We start from the raw sequence: 27,580 nt of genomic DNA on the forward strand, positions 1-27,580 counted from the left end.
ATATATGAGCGCGGGAGATCAAACACGGGAGAAGCCTCTTGATGTAGAATAGAATGTCCCTATTTTCATCTAAGAAATGTTGGAGGGTTAAACATGCATACAGGGAAAGTTTGGGAATGTGGAGGTCCCTATCTGTTTTAACCCATGCAAGTCGCACCCAACATTCATGCAGTTCAGTAGGACTTAATTCGAAGGGGTGTGTGTGTCTAAGATATACAGCAAACCTTCTCATGCCTCCCCAGATGCAAATCCCACTGAGGCTTAAAGTGGATGAATGGCCATGAAAGAGTACATCAGTGCCGTATTTTAGTTTACACCCCAACATTTTAAATAGCCAAAGCAGCCCAATGGGCATCCCCTTTCATAGGATTATCTATATGTGACACGAGGGCTTTTTGCTGCTCCACAACAAATTGTGATTCCCACCACCACCTCAACAGTTCTGGCTATATGGAAGGTGAAGGGTTAATCTTGCCTTAAATTGAGGACCACCACCCCCCACCTGCCATCAGCAGTGCAAACACCCCTAGAATCACATGGGTGTTGTAGCCAGACTGATCCACTAGAGGGCAGCTTCCCTCTTTTGTGGGATCCACCTCCCAAACTCTGCTTGGGCCATGGAGCTAAAAGCATGTGGAATACCATGCAGCCTGAACTTCTGGCTTCAGTAGACACTCCCATCTCCAACTCCTTCGGGAATGTATGTACCCATAAGGAATCAATGGGGTAATCTAAAATTTCACTGTAGTAGCTATGGAAGGGGAGCAGCCTATCTCTCCCGTACCCCACCTCTGCAAAAAAAGATTACAGCATAAACAGTTCATACACATTCTAACTCAGGACTTGTGAGCAAAAACGTATTTGCATATGCATCAGTTTTAACATACAGTATTTAAATCCGCCACATTTCTGCACCCAGGTCAATGGAGTGCAATGCTTCAGAATGAAGTTGAGAGATAGACTCAGGCTGAACCAGCCTCTGTTTCAACCTCAAGGGGTGCTTCACAGGGGGATGGGATGGCTGGGAATCCAAACCACCACCACCCACCTCTGGGCTAAAAACAAACAGGGAGTAGCTGCCACTTCAGGGCTGTCATAAGTTGCTCTCTGCCAAAGCCCCTCGATATGAGGACAATGCCTTGGAATTAGGCAAATGCAAGGCTCAACATAGCACAAGAACATAATAAGTGCCCAGCTGGATTGAGCCAAGAGCCCATCCAGTCCAGCACCCTGTTCTCACAATGGCCAACCTGATGTTCATTATGGGAGACCTGCAAGCAGGATTCGAGCACAAGAGCCCTCTCTCCTCCTTTGTTTCCAGCAACTGGAATTCAGGAGCATTGTTGCCTCTTGCTATGGAGCAGAGCCATCCTGGCTAGTAGCCATCAATAGCCCTCTCCTCCTCCATGAATTGGTCCGCTCCTCTTTTCAAGCCCTCCAAGTTGGTGGCCACCACTGCCTCCTCCTGTGGGAGGGAGTTCCACAGGTTAATTTTGCGTTGTGAGAAGGACTTCCTTAATCTTGTCCCGAATCTTCTGACATTCAGATTCATTGGAGTTCCAATGTTATTATTGGGGGGGGGGACTTTTCTCTGACTACTCTCTCCACGCCTTTCATGATTTTAGAGACCTCTATCATGTCGCCTCTTACTCGCCGTTTCTCTAAATTAAAAAGTCCCAAGCGCTGAAACCGTTCTTCATAGGGGATTCGCTCCATCCCCAGTTGCCCTTTCCTCAACCTTTTCCAACTCTACAGTACGTTTCCGAGCACAATTCAAAGTGTTGGTGCTGACCTTTAAAGCCCTAAACGGCCTTGGTCCAGTATACCTGAAGGAGCGTCTCCACCCCCATCGTTCTGCCCGGACACTGAGGTCCAGTTCCGAGGGCCTTCTGGCGGTTCCCTCGCTACGAGAAGCCAAGTTACAGGGAACCAGGCAGAGGGCCTTCTCGGTAGTGGCACCCACCCTGTGGAATGCCCTCCCACCAGAGGTCAAAGAGAGCAACAATTACCAGACCTTTAGAAGGCATCTCAAGGCAGCCCTGTTTAGGGAAGCTTTTAATGTTTGATTTCTGTATTTTAATGTTTTGTTGGAAGCCACCCAGAATGGCTGGGGGAACCCAGCCAGATGGGCGGGGTATAGACAATAAATTATTATTATTATTATTATTATTATTATTATTATTATTATTATTATTATACTTCTTGAGGTGAGGTGACTAGAAATGAACACTGGATTTTGGTCTGTGGTCTTGCTGTGAAGACGAGTTACTCCAGCATCTAAAGTGCCCCAACTTCAACGCTGGAAGTTCCCTCCCTGCATCCTGCTTTGGGGCCCACAATGAGCTCCAATGTGGTGTGGATAGAGATGATCCATGAAGCTCTGGCACCCTCGCTCTCTTAACCAATCGCAGGGCGGAAGGTTACTAAGCACAGCAAAAACTGGAAACGGAGTACATTCTCTCTCCCCCTCTCTTGCTTGCAGACACACTCCAGCGAAACCTGATTCGACTGTGGCTTTTCTTCAATCCCAAAATTGCACAGCTCCCCGCTGGCCGCCTGCTTCCAATCAAAACCAGATGGCGTTCTGGGACAATCCCAGGAAATGCAAGTTCAATGCAATAGCCAGGCCGCTCTCGCTCTCCGGAGCAGATCAGGTGCAGCTGGGTGTGCAATGCTTGAGGCAGGGGAAAGAGTTACTAAGGACTCCAAGAAAGTGTGTGTGTGTGTGTGTGTGTGTGTGTGTGTGTGTGTGTGTGTGTTGGGGCTCCAGCCTGGCTGAGCTCACCCCTATGGAGCTGGAGTCTGTCCAGAAGATCCCCCCTTCCCACCCCCCAAATCAGATCTTATTCTCAGCACTCAAGAAGCACTGGCATGGATCCATACTTGATATTGCACTTCTCCTTGCTTCTGTGCAATTGGGGCAAGATTTCTCGCCCGCCCCAAATCCAAACTGGATTCACGAATCCAAATGCAAGAAGGCGTTGGGTGGCAGGAATGAAATTTCCATTAGAAAACACGAGGGCACAGCTTGAAAATCTGGGTTTGGGGATCCGGGCTTTGGCAGGCCTCTTAAAGAGCAGGGGGAAAGAGATGCAATCTGGAGCGAAGGGTGGGGAGCGTTGAAATCAGTGCCGGGTTTACCGGTATGTATAAGCTAAACAAGCTATAGCTTAGGGCCCCACTCTCTTGGGGGCCCCAAAAAAATGTAAAGCAAAAAAAACCCTGGATGTGCATTTCCAAAATATAAGATAAAAAACAAATAAAATAAAGCCTACATACAGCAACAGTGTTTTGTGTTGTGTAGGCTCCTATGACGTAAGTAATGGGCCCCACCTGCTAGCCTGCTCCCTAAAATATCACTGGTTTGCTCATTTCTATATATAGAGTGCCTACATAAAATATGTATTTTATGATAAAATACGTATTTGGTTATGTGCAAATGGCTTTAGATACCTATCAGGTCCATAAATTATCATATAGCACAAAAAAACCATGACAATTTGTTGTTGACAAAGGACAGCTGGACATATAAAGGGTCCCATTACCTTCAGTTGCTCGGGGCCTCATCAAACCTAAATCCGGCCCTGATTGAAATCCTTGCCCCTTTTTTCAATTCCTCCCCCTGCTATCTCACCTTTGTCCACCCCACCCCACCCCACACACTTGCTTTTCCTCAGATGTATGCTTCATAGAAAGATGAGAGAGAGATGGAAGGAACTCTGAGGGTCATCTAGTCCACCCCCCTGCAATGCAGAAATCACAGGTGGCCATCCACGCTCTGTTTCAAAGCCTCTAAGGAAGGAGAGTTTCCTGCTGTTAGTTCACAAAAGCAGATAGAGAGTACAGTGGGTGAGATGGCAGATGGGGGGAGGGTTAAGTACCCTTCCCCCCACTCCTTCCCCTATCAATTTTGCACTGGCCACTAATATGCTACCAGGCAAAATTCAAAGAGTCCCGATTAAATTAAAAGGCCCTCAACAATTTAGATAACAACAACAACAACAACACCAAAAATAACAACAACAATTTATTATTTATACCCCACCCATCTGGCTGGGTTTCCCTAACCACTCTGGGCGGCTTCCAACAAGACATTAAAACTGCTAAAAGTCTGGTAGTTGTTTTTCTCTTTGACATCTGGTGGGAGGGCGTTCCACAGGGCGGGTGCCACTACTGAGAAGGCCCTCTGCCTGGTTCCCTGTAACCTCACTTCTTGCAGTGAGGGAACCGCCAGAAGGCCCTTGGAGCTAGACCTCAGTGTCCAGGCTGAACGATGGGGGGTACTCTAAAGACCACCTGATTCCACCTGATACTCTAAAGACCACCTGATTCCACCTGATACTCTAAAGACCACCTGGTTCCATATATCCTTGCCCAGTCACTGAGATCTTGGGGGAAAGGGTTCTCTCTTAGTGTTCCCCCTTGGCTCAGATGCCTGGCTCATATCTATAAGAACATAAGTAGAGCCTGTTGGACTCCTCAGTGGCCCAACATAGCCTGGCATGATGCTGACACAGTGGCCCACCAGATGTCCCAAAGGGAAGCCCATAAGCAGGACTTGAGTGCCACAGCAACTCTCCCCACTTCTGACTCCCAACCTCTGGCATTATTCAGAGGCATATTGCCTCTTACTGTGGACAGAGCCACCCTGGCTAGTAGCCGTTGATATCTCTCTCCTCCACGAATTTGTCCGATCTTTTTAAAAAACGCCATTCAGTTTGGGCCATCACTGCCTCCTGCGGAAGCGAGTTCCATAGTTTAACTCTGCGCTGCGTGAAGAAGGACTTTCTTTTCTCTGTCTTGAATCTTCCCACATGGATGCCTGTGGGTTCTAGTGTTAGGAGAGAGGGAGAACGACTTTCATAGAGAGCCACATTCTCCATATCAGCCTCAGGATTGCGGAACCGACTCTGTGGAGCTAAGATCAGGCAAGCCCCCTCCTCCTCCCCGTTTAATTTCAGGCACTTGGCAAAGACCTTTTGACTTCAGCAGGCATTCTCAGTAAGCTCTACTGTACCTATCGATGGAACTTGCATTTCTACCCGTACGGCTTCTGTTTGTTTTAAGCACTGCAGAAATCATGTGATTTCTGGACTGTTTTATTGATCAATTTGGTAAACAGCTCACCGTAAGCTGCCGCTTTGGCCGCTGCTTTGGCTGCTGCTGCTGCCGCTGGTCCACCTCCACCTGCGGTGAAAAAGGGTGAGAGAAACTGAGAGCCATTCCTTTCACCTGGCCTACCTGGATGGGCTTATTTTTGAAGAGCACAACTGCAGAATCTTTTGGTCACAATGGCGGCAAAGGCACTCACCTAGCGCATTTATCATTATCTATATCATTTATTTATTATTATTAATAATAATTAAATTTATTAGTTGCTTTTTCTTGCTGGGGCAACTCAAAGTGACTTAGAAAAACAAAGAAAAGAAGGATCGCAGGCTATGAAGGACTTGCTCCCAAATTTATTGACAGCTGTACGAATTATGATAGCTAGGAAGTGGAAGGGGCAAGCGGAATATAAAATGGAAGAATGGTATAAAGAGGTGTGGGATATAGCTATTAATGATAAATCAACATGTGCCATTAAAGTAAGACGGGGAATATGCAGGAGAAATGGTTTTGAGGAGATATGGAGGGTGTTTGTAGGATTTGTACTGCTAAAATGGAAAGGGCTCAAACCACTGCAAGAGGTGTTGAAATTTCGGGAGGTTGGATAGTTACAATGGAATGGTCTCGGTGGTGGCGGGGTGCATATTCTTATTCTTATTTATTTATGATTATTACTTTGTCAAAATAAAATTATTTAAAGAAAGAAAAAGAAAGAAAGAAAAACAAACCCACATACTGTACATACATACATACATACATACATACATACATACATACATACTGTACATACCAATGTGTTTACTATTGCCCCTTTAAAGGCGTTTACTATTGCCCATTAAAAGATGCTTATCTATTACCCCTCCAAAGGCATTGACTATTAACCTTGCAAAACTATTTGCCTATTACCCATCCAAGGTCATTTACCTATTGCTCCTGGGACACCAGCGCCGGGCACCAAGCCTCCTCCAAGAGTCCCAGCGCCAGGGACTCCGACTGCCCCGGGCACAGCTCCAGCACCTTTGGAGAAAGAAAGAAAGAGGAGTGAATGAAGGCCAACCAGAGCCCAGGCTTCAGAGCATGGCTACATGTGGGCTCCTCCAGCATGGTGTCACTCACCATATTTCGCAGCAGCTTTTGCAGCGGCTACCTGAGCTCCCACGCCTGCAAAAAGAACATAAAGAGCTTCAGCGATGTGGCCACGTTGCTAGAATCTTCAGGACACAAAGCACAGGTATCCTGACTTACTGGCTTCGGACATCAAGGATCCAAACCAAGTAGCTTTTGGCAACCTGGGGCAGTTGTTGGACTCCATCAGCCTCAATCAGCAGGACCATTTCGGACTCCAACTCCCATCAGTCCCAGCTAGCCTGGCTGGGGCTGCTGGGAGTTGTAGTTCAACGACATCTGGAAGCACCAGGTTGGCTAAGCATGTGTTGATTTCTGTCTGTGCAGAGCAACAGAGGTGTCAGCCAAGGGGTCAAAGACTCTGGGGTGTGTGTGTCATTCTTTGCTGGTGTTGTGTGCTAGCACAACCCGCTTACCTGTTCCTGTTGGGTAACCGGCCTTCCCTCCGGCACCACCGTACACTCCGCCTGGCCCAACACCTAGAATCACAAAGAGAAGTCAAGTCTTCATTTTTTTAAAAAATTAATTTTAATTCCTTTTCAGACAAACAACAAATGCAAACCTACACAAATAAAAACATAAAATGCAAAAAAACAAGAACAAAAAAACATAAAAAGATTCTTGTTTCTCTTCTAACTTTCTTTAACAATGTTAAATGACTTCCCTCGGTCTCCTCCTTCCGAGTTTCATTTTAACTCACCTTTAGCAGTTTGATTTTTCACATATCCTTCAACATTTAAATAAAATATACCATTAACCTATTGCTTTTCCATATAACAAAAACAAAAAAAATCTAGATTCTATACAGTACCACACTCTACCTTTATACCGAAAGCCTACTCTCCTCCTCTAAGAATTCAAAATTTCCATATATTACAATATTTTTTCATATAAACTTTAAACTTCCTCCACCGTATCTTCTTTCTGGTCGCGTAGTCTCCCTGTCTTTTTCTGCAAGTTCCATAAAGTCTGAGAAGTCAAGTCTTCAGGGGACAGGAACCGCACAATGCAAAGCCCAGAGGAAATTGGCCGGGGGTTGGTGACGGGGGTTCTAAGGGTCAGAGGCCTTTTGTTGTGCTTTTGCCTATCCCCAGACTGCTTCAGAGTGATGTGGTACAGTCCCCTCCTCTTTCTGATTGATGCAAAGAACCAGGCGTCTACACTGAGATATTGGGGCCAGCAGCAACTCTGCTTCTCAATCCAGGGATGCCTATGGGACAAGGGCGTACCCACCATGCGGCAAGTTAGGGCAGCTGCCCTACTCTAGAAGCAGGGCTGGTGGGCAGAGGCGGAGCACAGCCCGGCGGAGCGCGAGTTCGCCATTCCCGCCGCACCGCGCCGCACCCTCCCTCCAGCTCCCCGGCGCGCCCTCAGGCAAGGCCAAGCGCGGCGGGGAACCAGGGAGCGCGGCGCGGTGGGCGGGAACGCCGAACTCGCGCTCCGCTGGGCTGGGCTCCGCCTCCGCCCACCAGCCCTGCTGCTAGGGAGGGGCACAGCCCGGCGGAGCGCGAGTTCGCTGTTCCCGCCCACTTTGTGGCCCCTCCCCTTCCGTGCCTTGGCCCCTCCCCTTGCCCCCCCCTAGTTTTGATCCTGGCTACGCCCATGCTATGGGATTGTAGTTTTGAATGGCAACTGACGGAGTTTCCTAAGGGGGTTCAAAATCCCCCCTCAAAAAGCGCAGTCCTACACAAAAGCCGCGAGAGTGAAACAGGTTTCAAACCGACTCGTTGAAATCTGTAGCACTGAGGTGCCTGCACAGCCAGTCTCACTGTGGTACCCAGTGGAGTAGCCCACCCCAAACACAGATCCATGCACTTTCAGCCCCCCAAATGCATTTGTTTCTCTCAGCCCCTCCCCACCTCCCCCAGGCCACAAGCTAGGCACTTGAGACCAAGAGAACTCACCGCCATAAGGTCCCTTCCCAGCGCCGTATGGGAGGCCATAATAGCTACCTGGAAAAGAAAAGAAAAATGATAATGTGAGCCTAAGGAACTGCCTGCCACTGCCTCATCGAGCACAGAACATAGCTGTCAAGTTTTCCCTTTTCTCACGAGGAAGCCTATTCAGCATAAGGGAATTTCCCTTTAAAAAAGGGAGAACTTGACAGCTATGGCACAGAATGGTCTTTGGTTACCTGCCTACTAGACCAGGCATCCCCAAACTTCGACCCTCCAGATGTTTTTGGACTACAATTCCCATCATCCCTGACCACTGGTCCTGTTAGCTAGGGATCATGGGAGTTGCAGGCCAAAACATCTGGAGGGCCGCAGTTTGGGGATGCCTGTACTAGACCCTTCTGAATGCAAAGCGAGTCCTTGACCCCTTAGCAGCAAGTTAAGCAAATAGAGCCAGTTTTTAATATCTTTATTAATTCCCCCTCCCAATGGTTGAGATGTTAAAGGGATGTTTTGCATTTTGCCTTAGAGATAGAAGCTGTCCATCTGAATACATTTAAACAAATTAACAACAGAATTGAGACGCCTTTCACCAGTGATGGGAACCTCAGGCTCAGAGGCTCTTCCAACCTCACTATCTGGCCCCTGAGACTTTCATCAGGCCACACCCCTTAATGACCCTGCTAGGCACCCTCGTTGAGTGATGTTTCCTGGCTAGGATCTGCCCTTGAACCCTGATAATCCTTTAATCTGTTGGGAGCCGCTCAGAGTGGCTGGGGAAACCCAGCTGGATGGGCGGGGTATAAATAAATTATTATTATTATTATTATTATTATTATTATTATTATTATTATTATGTTTCTTACTTGGCTGGACAAAAGAAAGTGTGTGTGTGTGTGTGTGTGTGTAAATGTAAAAACAAGGCTGGTGTTCAAAGGTAGAACTATCAGTGCTTTTTTCTAAAAAAATGTTTAGGGCTACTCTCATTTTGACTCAGGAAAATCACCATTTTATAGTTCAAATCAGGAAAAATAAATATAGTAAATGGACAAAAGTACAAGGATTCACAAAATGTTTAGGGGTATGCGTACCCCTGCGTCCGCCCAGAAGAAAAAACACTATTATCCATTAATTAAAATTAACCTTTGTTGTTCCACCCACTTTTGTTTCTGTCTCCACCCACCATTGGTATACGGCCCCCGGAAGGCCGCTTAGAAGGGAACGTGGCCCCCCCAGGTGAAGAAAGGTTCCTCATCTTTGCCTTTCACATTTGACACGAGCATTACAGCCCTTTATTTCAGGAACCCAGAACCGCCACCTAACAGCTCTGCAACCAAGGGTGGGTTTGGGTCCCATTTTACGGAAGCAGAACTGAGGCCGGGGTGGGCGGTGACCTGCCCGAGTTGCACACAGTGAGTCAACAGTCTCAGACAGGACTCAAACTCAGAGCCTGGGTGGCTTGCCGAAAACAAGAGGGGAGGGGAGATATGCCTCGCGTTCTTTTGATTGTGGAAAGAGGACCTTCTCAGAGTGGGGTTTTCAACAGCAATTTGGTTCTGGGTGTCGGGCTCACCAGGGAGTTTGGGTGCCTTGATGGGATAGCCCAGTGGGAGCCCGGGCTGCTGCCCTCCGAAGCCGGCTCCGAAGCCTAGAAAAGCAAAGGGAAAGAAAATGAGGCTTCCCTCAGTGCAACCATTCTCACCACCCTACTCCACCAAGGTGGGCTGTGTTGGGAAGGGGGCACATGCATAGGTGTGTTTTTACAACCTACTAGAGAGCCCATTGGCAACTCCTCCTCCTGCCCCTGAAAGGAAAAGAGGGAATGATCAGTGGTTGTCCCTGCACACAAAGGACTAGCAGCATGATACATGGTGGTCAAAACATTTCAATGCAATCGGCAGAAGGCTTAATGTGTTGCAAAATTTAGTGCAGGCTTCCACAACCTCGCCCCTCCAGATGTTTTGAGACTACAATTCCCATCATCCCTGACCACTGGTCCTGCTAGCTAGGGGTCATGGGAGTTGTAGGCCAAAAACATCTGGAGGGAGGAGGTTGAGGAAGCCCGATTTAATGCTTAGTGTCGGACGAGGACCTGGGAGAGAACAGGGTTCAAATCCACACACAGCCATGAAGTTCCCCGGGTGAATTTAGGCCAGTCTCTGTCAGCCTAACCTACCTCACAGGGTTGTTGTGAGGGTAAGATGAGGATGAGGAGAACTATGTGTGCCACCTTGCGTTCCTCGGACGGAAGGTTGGGTATATAAACGCAATGAATGATAAATACATTTATTTTCTGATCACACATAATTGTTTTTAGTTAAAGCTCGTTTTGGCCAAAAGAGTGGGTTTCAAAGTGCAAGGGACCTTTGGGCCTCCAGATGCTGCCGAACTACAACTCCCATCATCACCTCTGGGTGCCCAGCCTGATTCAAGCAGGGTGTTCTGATATTCTTAAGTAAGTACGACAACCGGAGTTCTGAAGTAGTGAGCATTAATCATGTGTTAAACGGCCCCACATTCTAGTGCAAGGATAACCAACATGGTGCCCTCCATATGTTGCCAAACTACAACTCCCATGAGCCCTGACCTTTGGCTCTGCTGGCTGCTGGGAGTTGGGGTCCAATGACATCTGGAGGCACCACAATGGCTATGCTTGTTCTAGCAACCAGGCGACTTTAGAATCGGCTGCAGGAGACTTCCTACCTATGAAAACTGCCATAATAATTTGAGAAACAAAGCCCATCTGAAGGCGACAAGCCCCACCTTCTCTGGAGCAAGGAATGGTTACAGCCATCATTGGGGAGGGGTAAGAAGGCTTACCTGGAACTTTTGGCTTCACTCCAGTTCCGGTGGGAACGCCAGGTAAGACTCCAACACCAGGATAACGGATCCCTGAAAAAGAAACAGAAGATGCTGGACTCTTTAAAAAATTACAACAGGGCTTCAAATGTTGATCTTTATTTGAATGCACTCTAAAGCTGAACTGTAAATTGGAAACAGGATGGGATGTGCTAAAAAGGTGTTGACTTTTGTCACTATGTGCTGAGCTGTTGAGTTCCTATGGGAGAACACAGAGTTGAAGCCCTCTGAGGAATGGTTGAAGGAGCTGGGTATGTTGAGCCTGGAAAAGAGGAGACTTAGAGGAGATAGGAGAGCCATCTTCAAATATCTCAAAGGCTGTCACATGAAGAGGCAACAAGCTTGATTTCTCCTGCTCTGGAGGGTAGGACTCAAACCAATAGCATCAAGTTACAAGAAGGGAGATTCCGGCAAAAGATCAGGAAGAACTTTCTGGCAGGAAGCTGTTCTACAGCGGAATGGACTCCCATGAGAAGTGGTGGACTCTCCTTCATTGGAGGTTTTTAAGCAGAGGTTGGGTGGCCACTTGTCATGGATGCTTTCACTGAGATTCCTGGATCGCAGGGGGTTGGACTAGATGACCCTGGGGTCCCTTCGAAAGCCGCAATTCTATGATTCTATGAAAGGGCTGAATTTGAGACCTTTTGCCTGCAAGGCAGCTGAGCTAAGATCCCAGGCCTCATGGTTCCAGATCAAGGGCAGATTTAAATAGAAACAGAAGAAGCTGCCTTACCCTGAGAGTCAGATCTTTTGGTTCACCTAACTTGGTATTGTCTACACTGACTGGTAGCACCTCTTCAGGGTTTCCGGCAGAGGACGTCCCCAGCCCTACCTAGAGATGGCCTTGGGGATTGAACCCTTGACCCTCTGCATGCAAGGTTGAGACTGTACCACTGAGCGATGGCCCTTCTCCAGAATGGGACAGAACTCACCTGTGCCAGGGAGCACACCTCCAGGGAAGACGCCAGGGATCCCCACACCTGTCGAGGAGAGAGCACAAACTGTGGAGCATCTGCAACATGCAGCCCACAGAAATGGCTAGCCGTCTTTGAAGATATGAGATCAATTTGTAATAGAAAGATAAACCCAACTCCTTTGTTACCCTTGCTAGGAATAATAGATGAATCAAATCAACATTTATCTCACTGGGAGGTGCTGACATTTTTGCTGCTCGTATAGTAGTTGCTAAATGTTGGTGACCAGCAACAGGTGTGTCAATAGACTCCTGGTATGCTCAGGTGTGGTCCATTGCTGAGAAATTGACCTTCTAAGTCAGGGCGGCTCAAAGCAAGATGAGACCTTTATCCTAGCAGCCATTCATCTCCCATATGAGACATGGCAATCAATCGAGACAACCTCCCCAGACCATTGGAAACATCTGGAGAGAAATTTAAATATGCTTAATAAACTTGTTCGAAGTGGTGGTTCCAGATTTAAGCTGTTGATATGTTTTCCCTCCAATGAATTACAGACTAGATGCTATTGCTGCTGTTATAGTGGTACCTCGGTTTCTAAGCACCTAGGAAACCAAACGTTTCAGTTTTCAAATGCTGAAAACCCGGAAGTAAATCCTTCTGTTTTCGAACGCTCTTTGGAAGTCGAAGGGCTTCTGCTGCATGTTTTTCAATTTTCACTATTGAACTTGCAGTCAGCCCTTTGCGCCTCGGTTTTCGAACATTTCAGAAGTCGAACGGTCTTCCGGAACGGATTACGTTCAAGAACCGAGGTACCACTGTAATTGTATTTTAAATTATGTTTATTATATGTGGAAGAACCATAAAAGACTTTTTGTTTAAAAAAGAAACGGTCCAAAGGAGTTGATTAAAAGATGCTGAGATAACTATTGTTCAAAACTCTTACGGAAATTTCCAACCCCAAACTGCAACAGTTATGGATCAAGATAATCTGTGCCATATACTTTTTGTAAGCTGTTTTCACAAACACATTGGTCTTGGTGCCCATTTTCCCCTAACGGATACACTATTTTTGGATACAGAACTTTTGGGTTGAGAACTGTATAATAATAATAATAATAATAATAATAATAATAATAATAATAATAATAATAATAATATATTATTTATACCCCGCCCATCTGGCCGGGTTCCCCCAGCCACTCTGGGCGGCTTCCAACAAAACATTTAAATACAGAAATCCATCAAACATTAAAAGCTTCCCTAAACAGGGCTGCCTTAAGATGCCTTCTAAAGGTCTGGTAATTGTTGTTCTCTTTGACCTCTGGTGGGAGGGCATTCCATAGGGTGGGCGCCACTACCGAGAAGGCCCTCTGCCTGGTTCCCTGTAACTTAGCTTCTCATAGCGAGGGGACCACCAGAAGGCCCTCGGCACTGGACCTCAGTGTCCGGGCAGAACGATGGGGGAGGAGACGCTCCTTCAGGTATACTGGACCGAGGCCGTTTAGGGCTTTAAAGGTTAGCACCAACACTTTGAATTGTGCTCGGAAACGTACTGGGAGCCAATGTAGGTCTTTCAGGACCGGTGTTATGTGGTCTCGGCGGGCGCTCCCAGTCACCAGTCTAGCTGCTGCATTCTGGGTTAGTTGTAGTTTCCGGGTCACCTTCAAAGGTAGGTCACAAAATTCGTAGAAGTGACCGTTTCAAAGGACTGGCTGCGTTGCAGCTCACACACCAGACCACACAGATTTCTTCCCTGTCCACTACAAAAACATCTGGCTCTTCCCCAAGTTGCCCCTGGATTTTAGAGGAGGCAGCCTTTGACCTACCAGGGATTTTGCCAGGCTTGGCCCCAACACCAGCCCCGCCAGCTCCTGGTTGCAAGACGCCACCTGCGGGAGGGAGACAGAGAAAGAGAAATATCACATTGCTTGCCTTAGGACAGCCAGAGAGTCTCAGGCCTGGGGGTGAATGTGCTTTTCCAGGCCTCTGTGGGCACTTCCCAAGCCATGCCTCCTCTCTAGACCACTCACCCCTCTAGCCTGGTTCTGAGCCCTACCAGCAGGCCTTTGCCTGGCTGGAATGTAACCTGTTTCACTTCCTGTGCTGGCAGGAAACACAGGCAAGGCTGAACTAGATGGGCCAATTCTGTCTCCAGTGTTCCTAAGTCTCTGGGAGTGGGGTATGAGGAGATCAAGGCAACATAACCTGTGAAAATAGCTTACCTCCAGGTACACCCACACCGCCTCCAGGTACGCCTACACCGCCTCCAGGTACACCCACGCCGGCTCCAGGTACGCCCACACCAGTACCTGCACCAGCCCCAGCGCCTGTTTAAGGAACAACACAAACAGAGTCTCAGGGACTCAGGCCTTGTTGTCACAGCTGGAGCAGCCATGATCACATTTCAGAAAGCCGCCTTCCCCCTCACCCACAATATTTATTTTCTGAGTGCCTAAAGGCAGGAATCACATCCCCTGTGCTTCTGGGTGAGTTGCTGTCCAGAACAGGAACTCATCCAGAAGCCTACAAGAGGCTGCCTGTTCTGCTATGCCCCTGCACCACAAGCGATGGCATCTTCCGGTGCAGAGAAGGTGTTCGATTGACTAGAATGGGAAGCCTCCTCAAAGCACTGCATCTCTGTATTGGGACAGTCCAACATCACCACCGAGGGATTGTTTGGGAATTGCCTCCTAAGGGGAAAATATCAGGAGGGGAGACCAGCAAAGCAATGGCTGCATTGTGGGGCAGAGAGGCAGCCAGAGCACGGATTCTGTGTCCCACAGAGTAGGCAATCAGAAGAACCTCCGTAATCATCAGAGACTCACCAGCCTTAGCAGCTGCCTTATAAGCAGCAGCAGCTGCTGCAGGGCTTCCGGCACCTGGGTAGACACCTCCTGGATAGGCACCTCCTGGATAGGCACCTCCTGGATAGGCACCTCCTGGATAGACGCCACCACCTGGGGCAGAGAAAGAAAACGGCGCTGAGTGCCAGGGCTGGAGTCATATGCAGGTCAGCATGAAAGATGCAGGACTCTGTCATCAGTGAAGAAAACTCTTTCTTCAAGGAAATGGCATGCAACTCAGCAACACTTCCAAGCAGGTCTTGCCTCTATGGAGCATCTGCCTTCCACCCCTCCTAAGGTTTTTCCTCTCCTAGACATTTTCCAAGCTATCTGTGTCTGTGCATCTCTGACCTCTGCTCTGCCCCCCTCCTCATTATTCTCTGTGTTATTGGAGACCAGCAAGGAGGGGAGTTTGTTGCAGCAGGAGAGGGAGGCTCCCTGGATTCTTTTGCAGCCTCTTGCAGTCTGCTGTTTCAGCCTCGGAGTCTGAACACCCTGTCACAGGCTCGTCCTGCTCGCCAAACCCTGTTGCCATTTCAGCATACAGTTGCTCCTCCCAATCCGCTCCCCCTGACCTCTCCCCAGTGTCCCACCACCAATCCCTGGGCTCTGAGCCTTCCTCCTTGGGGGTTTCCCCTGGGGGTCCCCCAGCGGGTACCTCCCACCACTCCTCTTTGTCCAGCCAGTCCCTGACACTGGGCTCCACTTGATTTCCATGTGCCCATCTCTTAAACCAGCAAGAGCCATCCAACCTGGTTGCTATTTTTTGGGGGGGGGGTCCACCTCCCCTGGTCCCATAAATTCATCTCCCCTACTGTATAAAATGCATTATTCAGAATAACAGCCTTCATGACCCACTAAGGCAGATAACAACGCAATAAAATTCAAAGCAGCAACAATGAAATGCACATTTATTCAAAACCCAATTAGAAAATGGATGATTCAGTGATACCAACTTTTCAAAATCTGAGAGTCATTTTCACCTCCAGCCTCTGTGCTTGCTTCTTAGTACCCACCTAGGTAAGCCCATCCCATGGGCACAATGCCACACACTTTGAGAACCACTACGGTAGGTCAAGAAGGCATTCTGCCCTCACATGCCGCATAGGGCGCTGTCCTCATCGCCAGTGCTGAAGTAAGACTCAGCTGCCAATCTGCTTTTGAGCATGGAATAGGATAAGCTGGCATCTTTCTGCTTTGCCCCAGGCAGCAGTTGTGCTGAGCCAGTGCTCTGTATATCCTCCAAACAATTCCCTCTCACCAGCCTGGGAGGCCCAGATGGGTCTGAGATACCTGCTCTCAGCCAGACCTTCCCAGGAAACAGCTGGAGAGCTCATGTGCAAGCGGCAAGCTTACCTAGTGCTCCAGTGCCCCCGACAACCCCTCCGACACCCGCAGAGGAAAAAAGAAGCCAGGGCATCAGACGTCCTGCAGTTGGATCAGCCCACAGAGGACCCATCTAGCCCAGCGTCCTGTTCTTACAGTGGCCACCAAACGCCATAAACACAAAAGCCTTGTCCTTTCCTGTGGTTTCCAGCAAATGGTATTAAGAAGCATCAGTGCTTCTGACCACGGAGGCAAAACATAGCCATCCCGGCTTGTAGCCAACAATAGCCCTCTTCTCCCTGAATTTATCCAGTCCTCTTTTAAAGCCATCTAGGCTTGGTTGGTCACCATCGCTGCCTCCTGTGGGAAATGTGAGTTCCAGAGGACAACTATGTGCTGCGTGAATCATAAAACCATAGAATCGTAGAGTTGGAAGGGACCTTCAAGGGTCATCTAGTCCTACCCCCTGCAATGTCGGAATAAGAAGCCCTTCCTTTTAGCTGTTGCAAATCTTCCAACATTCAGCTTGACCTGATGTCCACAAGTTGCAATGTTATAAGAGAGAGGGGAAAACTTTCTCCTGCCCACTTTCTTGAGGCTGTGCATCAGTTTATAAAGGTCTACCTTGCTTTTCTTTCCTCTAAACTAAAAATCCCCAGAGGCTGCAACCACTCCTCACAGGGGAGACATTCTACCCCCTTGCTCTTTTCCAAACCTTCTCCATCTCCCACCAGCCCCGGAAGCATGGGCATAGCCAGGGGGGCAGGGAGAGGCCCCCCTAAATCAATCAACAAAACATATAACAAACTGAGGTTCTGCCCTCTCCCACCAACAAAAGGCCTGCCCCACCCCTTAACAAGAATCCTAGCTATGCCCATGGCTGGAAGCTAGCATGGCCAGTGGCCGGTTATAATGTGGTCAACATCTGGAGGGCCACAAATTTCCCCCCATCCCTGGTACAGAACCTGGGGAGAGGAGTACACAAGGAAGCCCACTGGGCTCCTTCTTCCTCCTCCTCTCCCCATTCAGTAGCCACAACAAGAGAGGAGAGACCATGCCAGTCGCAAAAAGCATTAGGGGAAGTGGAGATGGCCACTTACCTGGTTTGGGAGGCTTTGCTCCTGCTCCAAATCCTGGGGAGAAAGGGAAGCATCCGGTACAGTTAGATGAGCACCTATGTCAGGAGAAGTGTCCCCAAAAGCAACAGTGGGCAGAGCAATGAATTGGGACACTTACCATTGTATGGTAGGCTACATTCGAGCCCCATGAAAGTCAGAAATTCTCACACCCACAAAAACACCCACTGCTTTAACAGCCATCCAAGCAAGCAAGAGGCAACGTCTCAGGTCAAGAACCCACCCCTCCCAGGCAATACTACTCCAGGCAGGTGCAGGGCAGATGAGGGTCTCAGGGGCCACATAGAGAGTTGCATCCAGCACCCAGGCTTGAAATTGTCTGCCCTCACACTTTCCTAATGCGGACATAAACGGAGACATGGCCTTCATGGTGACTGGCCCCATTCTGTGGAATTCCCTCCCCAGAAAGGCAAACATGGTTTCTACCCTGAAGACTTTGAAATGGACTTTGAAGACTCCCCACTCACATTTCCCAACTGTCTGACGCTAAGCTCCAAAGTGTATCATGGGCAGCCAACATGACACCCTCTAGATGCTATAGATGCCAGCTCATAGAATTATAGAATTGTAGAGTTGGAAGGGACCTCATCGGCCATCTAGCCCACCCCCTGCAATGTTGGGATCACAGCTAACTCTCCCATCAGCCCCAGCCATGGCCAGAGATCAGGGGAGTTGTAGCAACATCCGGAAGGCACCCCGTTGGATAGCCTTGAAGGACAGCAACAGAGAGTGGGCTTGGTCCACAATGGTGCTGCCCTACGCTGACCCAACAGACAAAACCATTCAACAGAGGCCTCACCTGCTCCTCCCAGTCCAGTTCCAAGGCCGCCTGTTCCCAGACCTCCGACACCAGCTCCTGTGGAGGACAGGAGAACCACAGAATGTAAGAACCTAAGAGAAGGCTTCTGGATCAAGCCAATGGCCCATCTAGTCCAGGATCCTATTCACCTATGGCCAACCAGATACCCCAATGGGAAACCCAGAAACAAAACCTGAGCACAAGAGCCCTCTCTCCTCCTGCAATTTCCAGCAGCTGGAATTCAGAAACATTGCTGCCTCCGACCATGAAGGCAGAGCATAGCCATCTTGGCTAGTAGCCGTCGATAGCTTTATTGTCCTCCATGAATTTGTCTAACCCCCTTTTAAAGCTGTCTAAATTGGTGGCCATCCCTGCCTCTTGTGGGAGGGAGTTTCAAAGTTTAACTATGCATTGCATGAAGAATCATAGAATCATGGAGTTGGAAAGGGACCCTGAGGACCATCTTGTCCAACCCGCTGCAATGCAGGAATATGCAGCCATCCCTTATAGGGATCGAACCTTCAACCTTGGCATCATCAGCACCATGCTCTGACCAACTAAGCTATCCACAAGCCCTCCCATTTACAGGTTCTGAATCTTCCATTGTTCTCCTTCATTAGATGTCCAGGAGTGCCAGCGTTTTGAGAGACGGAGGAAAGCTTTCCTCTACCCACTTTCTGCTTGCCATGCATAATTTTTCAAGCTCCTGCTACTTGCCTTAGTCTAAACTAAAAAGTCCCAAACGCTGCGACCTTTCCCTGTGGGGGATTTGCTGCAGCCCCTCAATCGTTTGGGTTGCCCTTTTCTGATCCTTGGTTCAGTTTAGGTTCAATGCAGCCGTCCAAAGAAGTAGCTGCTGATCCATTGGTGAAACAGGGGAAAGGACCGCCACCTATGTCCCCCGCCCCATGCATTATCTTCTAAACCGTTCGGTCGCTCAAGCACAGGAGGCAGAGAGCATCCTTTCCCTCCTCCAGGGACTCACCTGCCCCACCAAGTCCTCCTAGTCCTCCTACACCAGCAGCTCCTGTAGGGATCAAGACGGTTGTCTCAGGAGACCCAGGAGGGGCCCTCTAACAGTGCCTAGCCATCGCAAGCGGGCTTACCTAGCACCCATCACTGGTGCTGATGGGAACTGAAACTAGCTTCAGCACCAGCAAGAATAGCTCAGGGGTGAGGATGGCAGTCGTAGTTCAGCAACAATCAGGGGGGCCACAAGCCACACCCGCTGCAAATGGTGCTATCAATTGTAGCATTTACTGTTGTTGATTCACAGTTTGTTGATTGATTGTATTTATAGCCCACCTTTTTGCCCAATGAGCTCAAGGTAGGATACATGTCCCCCCCCCATTCAATCCCCACAAATTACCCTATGAGGTACGCTAGGCTGAGAGGCAGTGACAGGCCCAAAGTCACCGAGGGAACTTCATTGTTGTGTGGGGAGATTCAAACCCTTGTTTCCCAGGTCCTAACCCGACCACAATACCGCACCAGCTCTCATTGACTGATTATGCATTATTTTGTGATTGCGATTCCCGCTGGGACCCTTAGGGAGAGGACATGTCAGCAGGATCAGAAATCAACCAGCCAGACAAATGGAAGAATGCATGCATGAATTCAACAGGGCAGTGCACCATCTCGCCCCATTATTCCTGTTTGTGACCCTTTTCTTGCAAGAAAGGGGCTTTGAGAAGGGTGGCTTATTGTGGGAAGGGGCAGAGAAATTCCACGCACAAATAAATTCGGGTGGATTTGGTGGCAAACACTGCAGGTAGTGGTGACCCTTACCTGGGTAATAGCCTCTCCCGGGAACTCCAACGCCAGCACCTGGGACCCCTGGAAGGGAAAAAAGAGTTTGATTGAGCTGGTGATGAAGAGAAACCCCATTCGTGCCCATCTAAGACAAAAGTGTTGACAGGCTTGGAAGACTGGCCTCCATCTTTCTCTCGTTCCCATCTTCCTGCCATTCAGAAGCATAGCTGGGTATTAAAAGGGCTCAGGGCACAAGTCCAAGGGGCAATCTGTTGAGGGTTTGCCATTATTCTTGCACCGCGGGGGGTTGGGCTAGATGACCTTCGGGGTTCCCTTCGACCTCTATAATTCTGGGATTCTGTGAACCAATTCTGCAAGTGTGATCTGCTAGTTTCCTGGACGCATAAAGAGGAATAATTAACATGGCAAGTATCGTGTTATGATCTGCGCTCTCTCTTTTGCACACCCCGCCCCCACCATCTCTGGCCTGTGTCAGCCGTTCATTTGCTGCCAGTTACTGACAGCGCTTTGGCTTTCTGGGGTGGAATCCTGCTTTGCCTCTGACCCTCCGTGAGGATTGCACAACCATGCCCTAAACAGCTCACCCTTTGTTTTCATATCGCCTTCTTCCCTCCCCCTCGCCCTCCTGTCCAGCCAATACGCCTTCCTTGCTCCTTCCCTCTTAAATAAACACTTGTGTTTAAGTTCAACATGCTTTGCCCTGGGAGTCGAACAACAGAGCTGACCTTTTCTCAACTGTCTGATTGCAGAAGGGCTCTCTCAGGGCCAAGGAGCTATTGGCGTGGCTTGTGGGAGTCAAAGATGCTCAGCTGGAAGCAAAGCCCTGGGGAGGAGCTGAGTTGTCTGAAGGCTGACCTAAGCCCCCCGCCTCTTCCTTGTGCAAGGCGCCCACACAGAGCTTTGTTTGAGACGGGGCTCAGCCCCAGAACCCGTTTGCAATACCAGCCCCAGAATGTGCCAAGCAGGGTCACAAAAGGACAAGCAGAGCAGGCCAAGGGGATGGAGCGACCCTCCTCCAAGGAAAGGGGGGTTTTCATTGTGAGAAATGTAAGAGGCAACATGGTAGAAGTTTATAAAAGCATGCATGTTATGGAGAAAGTGGATAAGGGAAAGATTTCCTCCCTCTCTCGTGACACTGGACATCCAAGGAAGCTGGATGTTGGGAGATTCAGGGCAGGTAAAAGAAACCACTTTGCACACAGCACATTGTTAAACTGCAGAACTCCCTCCCACAGGAAGCAGTGATGGCCACTGATTGGGCTTTAAATAAAGGTAAAGGTAAAGGGACCCCTGACCATTAGGTCCAGTCGTGACCGACTCTGGGGTTGCATGCTCATCTTGCATTATTGGCCGAGGGAGCCGGCGTATAGCTTCCAGGTCATGTGGCCAGCATGACAAAGCCACTTCTGGCGAACCAGAGCAGCACACGGAAACGCCGTTTACCTTCCCGCTGTACCTTCCTATTTATCTACCTGCATTTTGACGTGCTTTCGAACTGCTAGGTTGGCAGGAGCTGGGACCAAGCAACGGGAGCTCACCCCGTCACAGGGATTCGAACCGCTGACCTTCTGATCAGCAAGCCCTAGGCTCAGTGGTTTAACCCACAGCGCCACCTGGGTCCCTTAGGGCTTTAAATAAGTATTGCACAAATTCATGGGGGAAAGGGTTGTAGATGGCTGTTGGCCAGGATGGCTCTGCTCTGCCTCCACAGATGGAGGCAGCCATACTTCTCAATGCCCATTGCGGGAAACTGCAGGAAGGAAGAGTGCTCTTGTGCTCAAATGCTGCTTGTGGCATCTGGTTGGCCGCAGTGAGAACAACATGCTGAACTAGCTGGGACTCTGGCCTGATCCAGCAGGTTTGTCTTATGTTCTTCTGAAGTAGGAACAAGAAAGAGGATTGCTCTTGAGCCCAAGCAGAGTGCTTCTCTTTTGCTGCAGCAAAGGGAGGGGATCTATTGTCAGCCCAGGGTCCGGGGCTCCAGCTGGGGGGGCACTGAGGGACCTTGGAGGCAGCAATGTTTCTGAATACAAGTGTTTGGAAACCACGGGGGGGGGGGGGACAGGGCTCACGTCCTGCATATGGGTTTCCCACAGGCATCTGATCGGCCACTGTAAGAACAGGATGCAGGTCATGGTTGGGGGAGATCTTGGGGGGGGGCACCAGGTGTTTGCTGGATTCCCAGCTCTTACCATCAACCCCGAGGCCAGATGCCATGAGCTGGAGTCAAGCACATCTGGAGCCCCTCTCCAGATGTTGCCCATCTTTCCTGTAGGTGGACCACATGGCGTGACATTGCTTTGCTTGTATACAGAAAGAAATGCAAACCGCGCAGTTGCACATCAATCTCTTTCCTCTAAAGCTTTGAACATTCTGTTAACAAGAGAGAAGGCTTTTCCTTTTCCATTTTTTTTTAAAAGAGAGAGTCAATCTAATGCAGATCTGCCTGTAGTTACGAAAGAACGGCAACACCCAAACATATCTGCTCTCTCTGGATAAGTTGTGAAGGGGTAGCAAAGAAAAGAAAGCTGGACCCTGGGATTTTCTGCCCATGTGCTCTTTTGCTCAAGTGGGCATCTCCCCCTGTCCTGTTCCCCCCCCCCTATGACAGTGATTTATTATGGGATGTCCACCAGGAAATCTGGAGAGTGCCCTTGCCAAGTAGGGAGAGCTGGAGCAGCTGGCAGAGGGAGGAATTAGACCATCCTCCCCTAGCCTAGGGCCCTCTAGATGACTTGGACTTCATAATACCCATTCCTACACTTTGGAACTCCCTGCCTCTTGATGCCAAGCACCTGCCTTCCCTGTGCCATTTTCTTTTCTTATAATATTTTTAAATTGGTTTGTACAAGAACAAATTCAAAGTAATAAAAAGAAAAATCTTTCAACATATCCATATATACGATATTCTCTTAATCTTGTGACGTCCCCCCGTCCCCTGCATGGGTCCTTAAACTATTTAAAAAAAAACCACACAACTACATATCATTACGTTCTCCACAATTTTTATCTTTCTAAATTATCCATAACTTTTGTTTCTTTACAAGTTATTTTTAAAGTCCAGCTTTGTTTACAATGGTCTCCTAAGTAAGTTATGAATTTTCCCCATTCTTTTTTTAAAGATTATCTTTTTGATTCCTAAGTCTCCCAGTCAGTTTTGCCATTTCAGCATAGTCCAGCAGTTTCCCTAGTCAGGAGGACTGTTGGTTCCTTCCATCTTTGGGCTAGTAGCGTCCTTGCAGCTGTTGTCACATACATAAACAGTCCCAGTACCTTTTTCGGTGCCTCCTAACAACATTTTTGTTTAGACAAGCCCACTGAGATGTTTAGAAAATTGATGTGAATCTGCTTTTAGTTCTTAATCTGCTATTAGTTCTTAATCTGAAAGTCTTAACTTTTGTTGTTAATTCTTCTTACGGATAAGTTCATCGTTTTATCTTTTTGTAAACCTCTTTGAGAGTTTTTTTTTTTGCAATCAATCAGTGTGTAAATCTAAATAAATAAATAAATCTCCCATCAGCCCCAGCCAGTGTGGTCATGTGATATTTCAGCTCATGGGGAACACAGCTCCATGTTGATGAGGTTGGAGGATGTTTCAGTCCAAAACATCCAGAGGGGCCTCAGATGCATAGAACCACAGAATACAGTTCTATAAGTTGGAGGTGTACCCAAGGGTCATCTAGTCCAACCCCCTGCAATGCAGGAATCACAGCTCAAGAATCCCTGACAGGTGGCCATCTAAACTCAAGGAAGGAGAATTCACTACCTCCCAAGGGAGTTTGTTCCATTGTCAAACAAAGGCCAAGTTGGGCTGTGAAGAGGTTTAATTTTTTTAGGGGGTGGAAAAATGAAGGACTCTCTCTCTCTCTCTCTCTCTCACACACACACACACACACACACACACACACACACCCTCTCAGCATCCCCCCAATTAGCTAATTAACACTGGGGTCATTCTCTGAAGATTGTTTTCCCTCTATTCAAACCGTGAAAAAGACAGACAGTCAAAGGACAGGGCCCTCTCAATCTCCCCTCCCCATGAGCACAAGCACCCCCACTGATCTTGCACCCAAGGGAGATGGGGCAACTGAGCAAAGACTCATGGATGGCTCAAGCAAGCGAGTCAAGCTGTGCACTGGCAACAAAACCCCAGCCCATCCCCATATCAAAGTCGTGAGCCATAGTGCGACTCAGAGGAGCGGGAGGGGGGGGACATACTCAATATTGCACCCACCACCTCCTGCCTTTGAGCTTGGGGCGTATTTTCATAAGCTCCATAAAAATCACCGTGTGTCTCACAGAATTTCCATAACACTTCCCTCTCCCCCCTCCAAAAGCAGAGTTGCATGCTTTGCCGCAGTAATTTCACACAACAACCGTGAAAGGCAGGCTACAATACTTGGGAGCATGCAAAGAAGGCTTGAGACTGAGGAATCAGCAGCACCTCCTAGGGGTGTGATGGTGAAGATGATTCAGTTGGAAGGGACCTCCAAGAGCCATCTAGTCCAACCCTCTGCAATGTAGGAATCCCAGCTCAAGAAACCCTGACAGGTGGCCATTCAACCTCTGCTTCGAAACCTCCAAGGATGGAGCATCCACTACCTTCCAATAGTGTCCAGACCAGCTCTTACCCCCAGAAAGTTCTTACTGATGTTTAGTCGGAATCTCTTCTCTGCTCAAATTTTGAACCCATCTCCTGTTCCTAAGATGCTGGACTAGATGCCATCAGCCTGATCCAGCAAGATCTCCCTAGGTTCTCCAGGAACTGCCTCCAAAAGGAGGCAGCGAGGGCCACCAGCCTGGATGGATTTCATAGAATCATAGAATCATAGAGTTGGAAGAGACCACAAGGGCCATCCAGTCCAACCCCCTGCCAAGCAGGAAACACCATCAAAGCATTCTTGACATATGGCTGTCAAGCCTCTGCTTAAAGACCTCCAAAGAAGGAGACCCCACCACACTCCTTGGCAGCAAATTCCACTGTCGAACAGCTCTTACTGTCAGGAAGTTCTTCCTAATGTTTCAAAGAGGATTAGACAGCCATGATGTCTACGCTCTTCCTCCACAGTTGGAGGCAGTTATGCTGGGAATCACAAGTGGTGAATCCTGCTCCTGCTTTTCCCAGTGGTCAGCTACTGGGAGGACATGATGCTGCAACTCGACGGCCCAGTGGCCTGATCCAGAAGCCTAGGGTCCTCATGTTCAAGGGAAGGCGCCAATTAAGCGCTACCGCCTGAACATCTGCTCTGGCCGTGCTGGGGAGCGCCGTGAAAAAAACATCTGGAAGCCAGCATAAGAAACAGGCCTCCAATCTCCAGATCAGCAAAACTCTCTAGGTTGGCCCCCCCCCACACACACACTATTCCCACCCCAACACACACCGATGCCTCTTCTAACCACCTTCCCACCCCCATTCTCCGGAGCGGGTCAAGAACTGGTTTAAAGTTCCGGCATTATATAGCTTAATTGGCTGCTGGACAACGGCCCAAAGTGAAGTCAACACAAGCCAGAATCCCCAAGACATGCAAGCCAGGGCAGATTGGGAAACAGGCAAGAGGCTTCGCCAAAACGGATGGAGGAGAGGAGGGTGGGAAGAGGAGGGTGATGAAATAAGCAGAGACCCGAGGAGGAGCATGGCTGCCGGCAAGGGGGGGATGGCGTTGAGGGAGGAGGGAGGAGCAGGAAGAGGCTCAGATATCAGCCAGATTTATCCCCTTCTGCCTTCTTTGTGGACCAATGTACTGTAGTATCGGACTACTAGGACTTGGGAAACTAGGGTTCGAATTCTGCCCCTACTCAGCCATGAAGGTCTCATTGGGGGCTGGCCACTGCCTCTCAGCCTCACCTACCTCACAGGGTTGTTGTGGGGATTAAATGAGGCAGGGGGGCCATGTCCGCCACCTTGAGCTCATTGCAGCAGTGGTCTAGCATGGGGGGGGGGGAGAGGGTTGGGCCCCCGGGTGCAACATTATTAGGGGGCACAAAATTTCAAAAGAAAAAATACTGGCCCTTCCCAGTTTGCTGCTGTCCTCTTCCATGCTGTGATTTTCCCACCTCCTAGGATTCAGAAAGCGCCTCTTTTAAAAGAAATGAGCCCTTGCACAGACTTGCCCGAAACAAAGAAAGAAAGAGGCAAGAAGAAAGTTATGTTTGCTTTTCCGCCAGCCTCTGATTTTAAGGGAAGGTTACCAGATTTTTTTCAATGAATCCAGGGACACTTTTCAACTTCAATTGATTTTGTATGTGGACTGATTTGTTAATCCGGGGACTGTCCCCAGGAAACGGGGACGTCTGGTAACCTTATTAAGGTTATCTACAACTCAACTTGGTCCATTTTAGCTCCATGTGAGATCGCCAAGCCCCACCTAGAAAACTTCCTCTTGGCATCTGTGCTAATGGTCCATGGCTTAGGGGGTGCAAAACTTGCTTTGCCCCGGGCATTGGCAACCTATGCTACACCACTGCCTTGGAGAAAAAAGGTGGTTCATAAACACAATGAATATACCTTGTACTAGATCAGGCACCCCCAGACTTCGGCCCTCCAGATGTTTTGGACTACAATTCCCATCATCCCTGACTACTGGTCCTGTTAGCTAGGGATCATGGGAGTTGTAGGCCAAAACATCAGGAGGGCCGCAGTTTGGGGATGCCTGCACTAGATAATCCTAGCCAATGTGGGACCTCCACCCTCCTCATCAGTTTTGCCTACTCTATGAGGAACACAGGGAGCAACCTTGTACAGAATCAGACCACTGGTCCATCTAGTTTAGTACTGTTGACAGCTGGTCTATGACCGTAATAAAGATATTATTTTTATTATTACTGTTGACACTGTCTGGCAGTGGCTCTTCATGGTTTCAAGGAGGAGACAGTCTCAGCTCTACCTGCAGATGCCATTGGGGATGGAACCTAGGACCTTCTGCATTCAGAGCAGATGCTATACTGGTGAGCAATGGTGCTTTCACTAATAGTAAAGTAAGATTCTAGTCCTCATGGTTCTAGGCAAAGAGCTGGTTTAAATAGGCCTTTCCCAAATAGGAGCACAGAGAACTGCCTTTGACAAAGTCAGACCACTGGTCCATATAGCACAGTTGGTAGAGCATGAGACTCTTAATCTCAGCGCCGAGGGTTCGAGCCCCACGTTGGGCGAAAGATTCCTGCCTTGCAGGGGGTTGGACTAGATGACCCTTGGGGGTCCCTTCCACCTCTACAAATTCTGATTCTATTATCTAGATCAGCAGTGTCTACACTGACAGGCAGTGAGTCTCCAGAGTTTCAGACAAGGTTCTCCCAGCTTTACCAGGAGACGCTATGGGATTGAAACTGGGACAGTGGCCATTCCTGAGGCAGATCAGCACGATCACCTGCTGCCCAGGAAACAATTAGTTGTGCCGCTTCTGCCTTCCCCAGCAGATGTCGCTGAGGCTTCAATCTGCCCAGGTATGTGGCTGGAGCAATCCTGGCCTTCCCTCACAGCTGGCTTCACTAGAGCTCTCTGTGTCTCCTTTGTAAGAAACAAATCAAATCAAAACAAAAACACAATCTTTTGTTTCCTTCCCAAAATTGTCAGTGGCTGTGGGCCAGCTCCCCTCTGCCTTTGCCTGTAACCAGAACATGCTTCTCTCTCTCTCTCTCTCTCTCTCTCTCTCTCTCTCTCTCTCTCTCCCCCCCCCCCCAAGAAAATAGGTCTGCCATCAAACACAGCCCATTGGGTCCAGGATTCTGCCTCAGAAAACCTTTGGAACCAGGAGCTATTTCTCCAGACCAGAGAAGATGAATCGCCAAGGGGAAGCTTATC

General features: G+C 48.8%; 1 protein-coding gene across 4 annotated transcripts in view; it reads right to left on the reverse strand.

The window, feature by feature from the left end:
- ELN (elastin) overlaps window positions 1-27,580 on the reverse strand; it is a 60,205-nt gene that overhangs the window by 15,208 nt on the left and 17,417 nt on the right. The window contains exons 2-18 of one of the 4 annotated variants that reach the window (XM_088658259.1): window positions 19,798-19,845; window positions 18,995-19,036; window positions 18,010-18,066; window positions 17,173-17,207; window positions 16,105-16,138; window positions 14,731-14,862; window positions 14,128-14,232; window positions 13,732-13,794; window positions 11,921-11,968; window positions 10,950-11,021; window positions 9,901-9,933; window positions 9,703-9,777; window positions 8,139-8,186; window positions 6,651-6,713; window positions 6,226-6,270; window positions 6,034-6,126; window positions 5,128-5,187 (exon numbers count right to left, since the gene is read on the reverse strand). In XM_088658259.1, the coding sequence (XP_088514385.1) occupies window positions 5,128-5,187; window positions 6,034-6,126; window positions 6,226-6,270; window positions 6,651-6,713; window positions 8,139-8,186; window positions 9,703-9,777; window positions 9,901-9,933; window positions 10,950-11,021; window positions 11,921-11,968; window positions 13,732-13,794; window positions 14,128-14,232; window positions 14,731-14,862; window positions 16,105-16,138; window positions 17,173-17,207; window positions 18,010-18,066; window positions 18,995-19,036; window positions 19,798-19,845 (1,053 nt within the window). The remainder of the gene's footprint in view (window positions 1-5,127; window positions 5,188-6,033; window positions 6,127-6,225; window positions 6,271-6,650; window positions 6,714-8,138; window positions 8,187-9,702; window positions 9,778-9,900; window positions 9,934-10,949; window positions 11,022-11,920; window positions 11,969-13,731; window positions 13,795-14,127; window positions 14,233-14,730; window positions 14,863-16,104; window positions 16,139-17,172; window positions 17,208-18,009; window positions 18,067-18,994; window positions 19,037-19,797; window positions 19,846-27,580) is intronic. The other 3 variants (XM_088658260.1, XM_035139194.3, XM_060268539.2) reach the window with 3 other exon arrangements.

This window comes from Zootoca vivipara, chromosome 14, assembly GCF_965207765.1.
Source record: "Zootoca vivipara chromosome 14, rZooViv2.hap1.1, whole genome shotgun sequence".
NCBI lineage: Eukaryota > Metazoa > Chordata > Lepidosauria > Squamata > Lacertidae > Zootoca > Zootoca vivipara.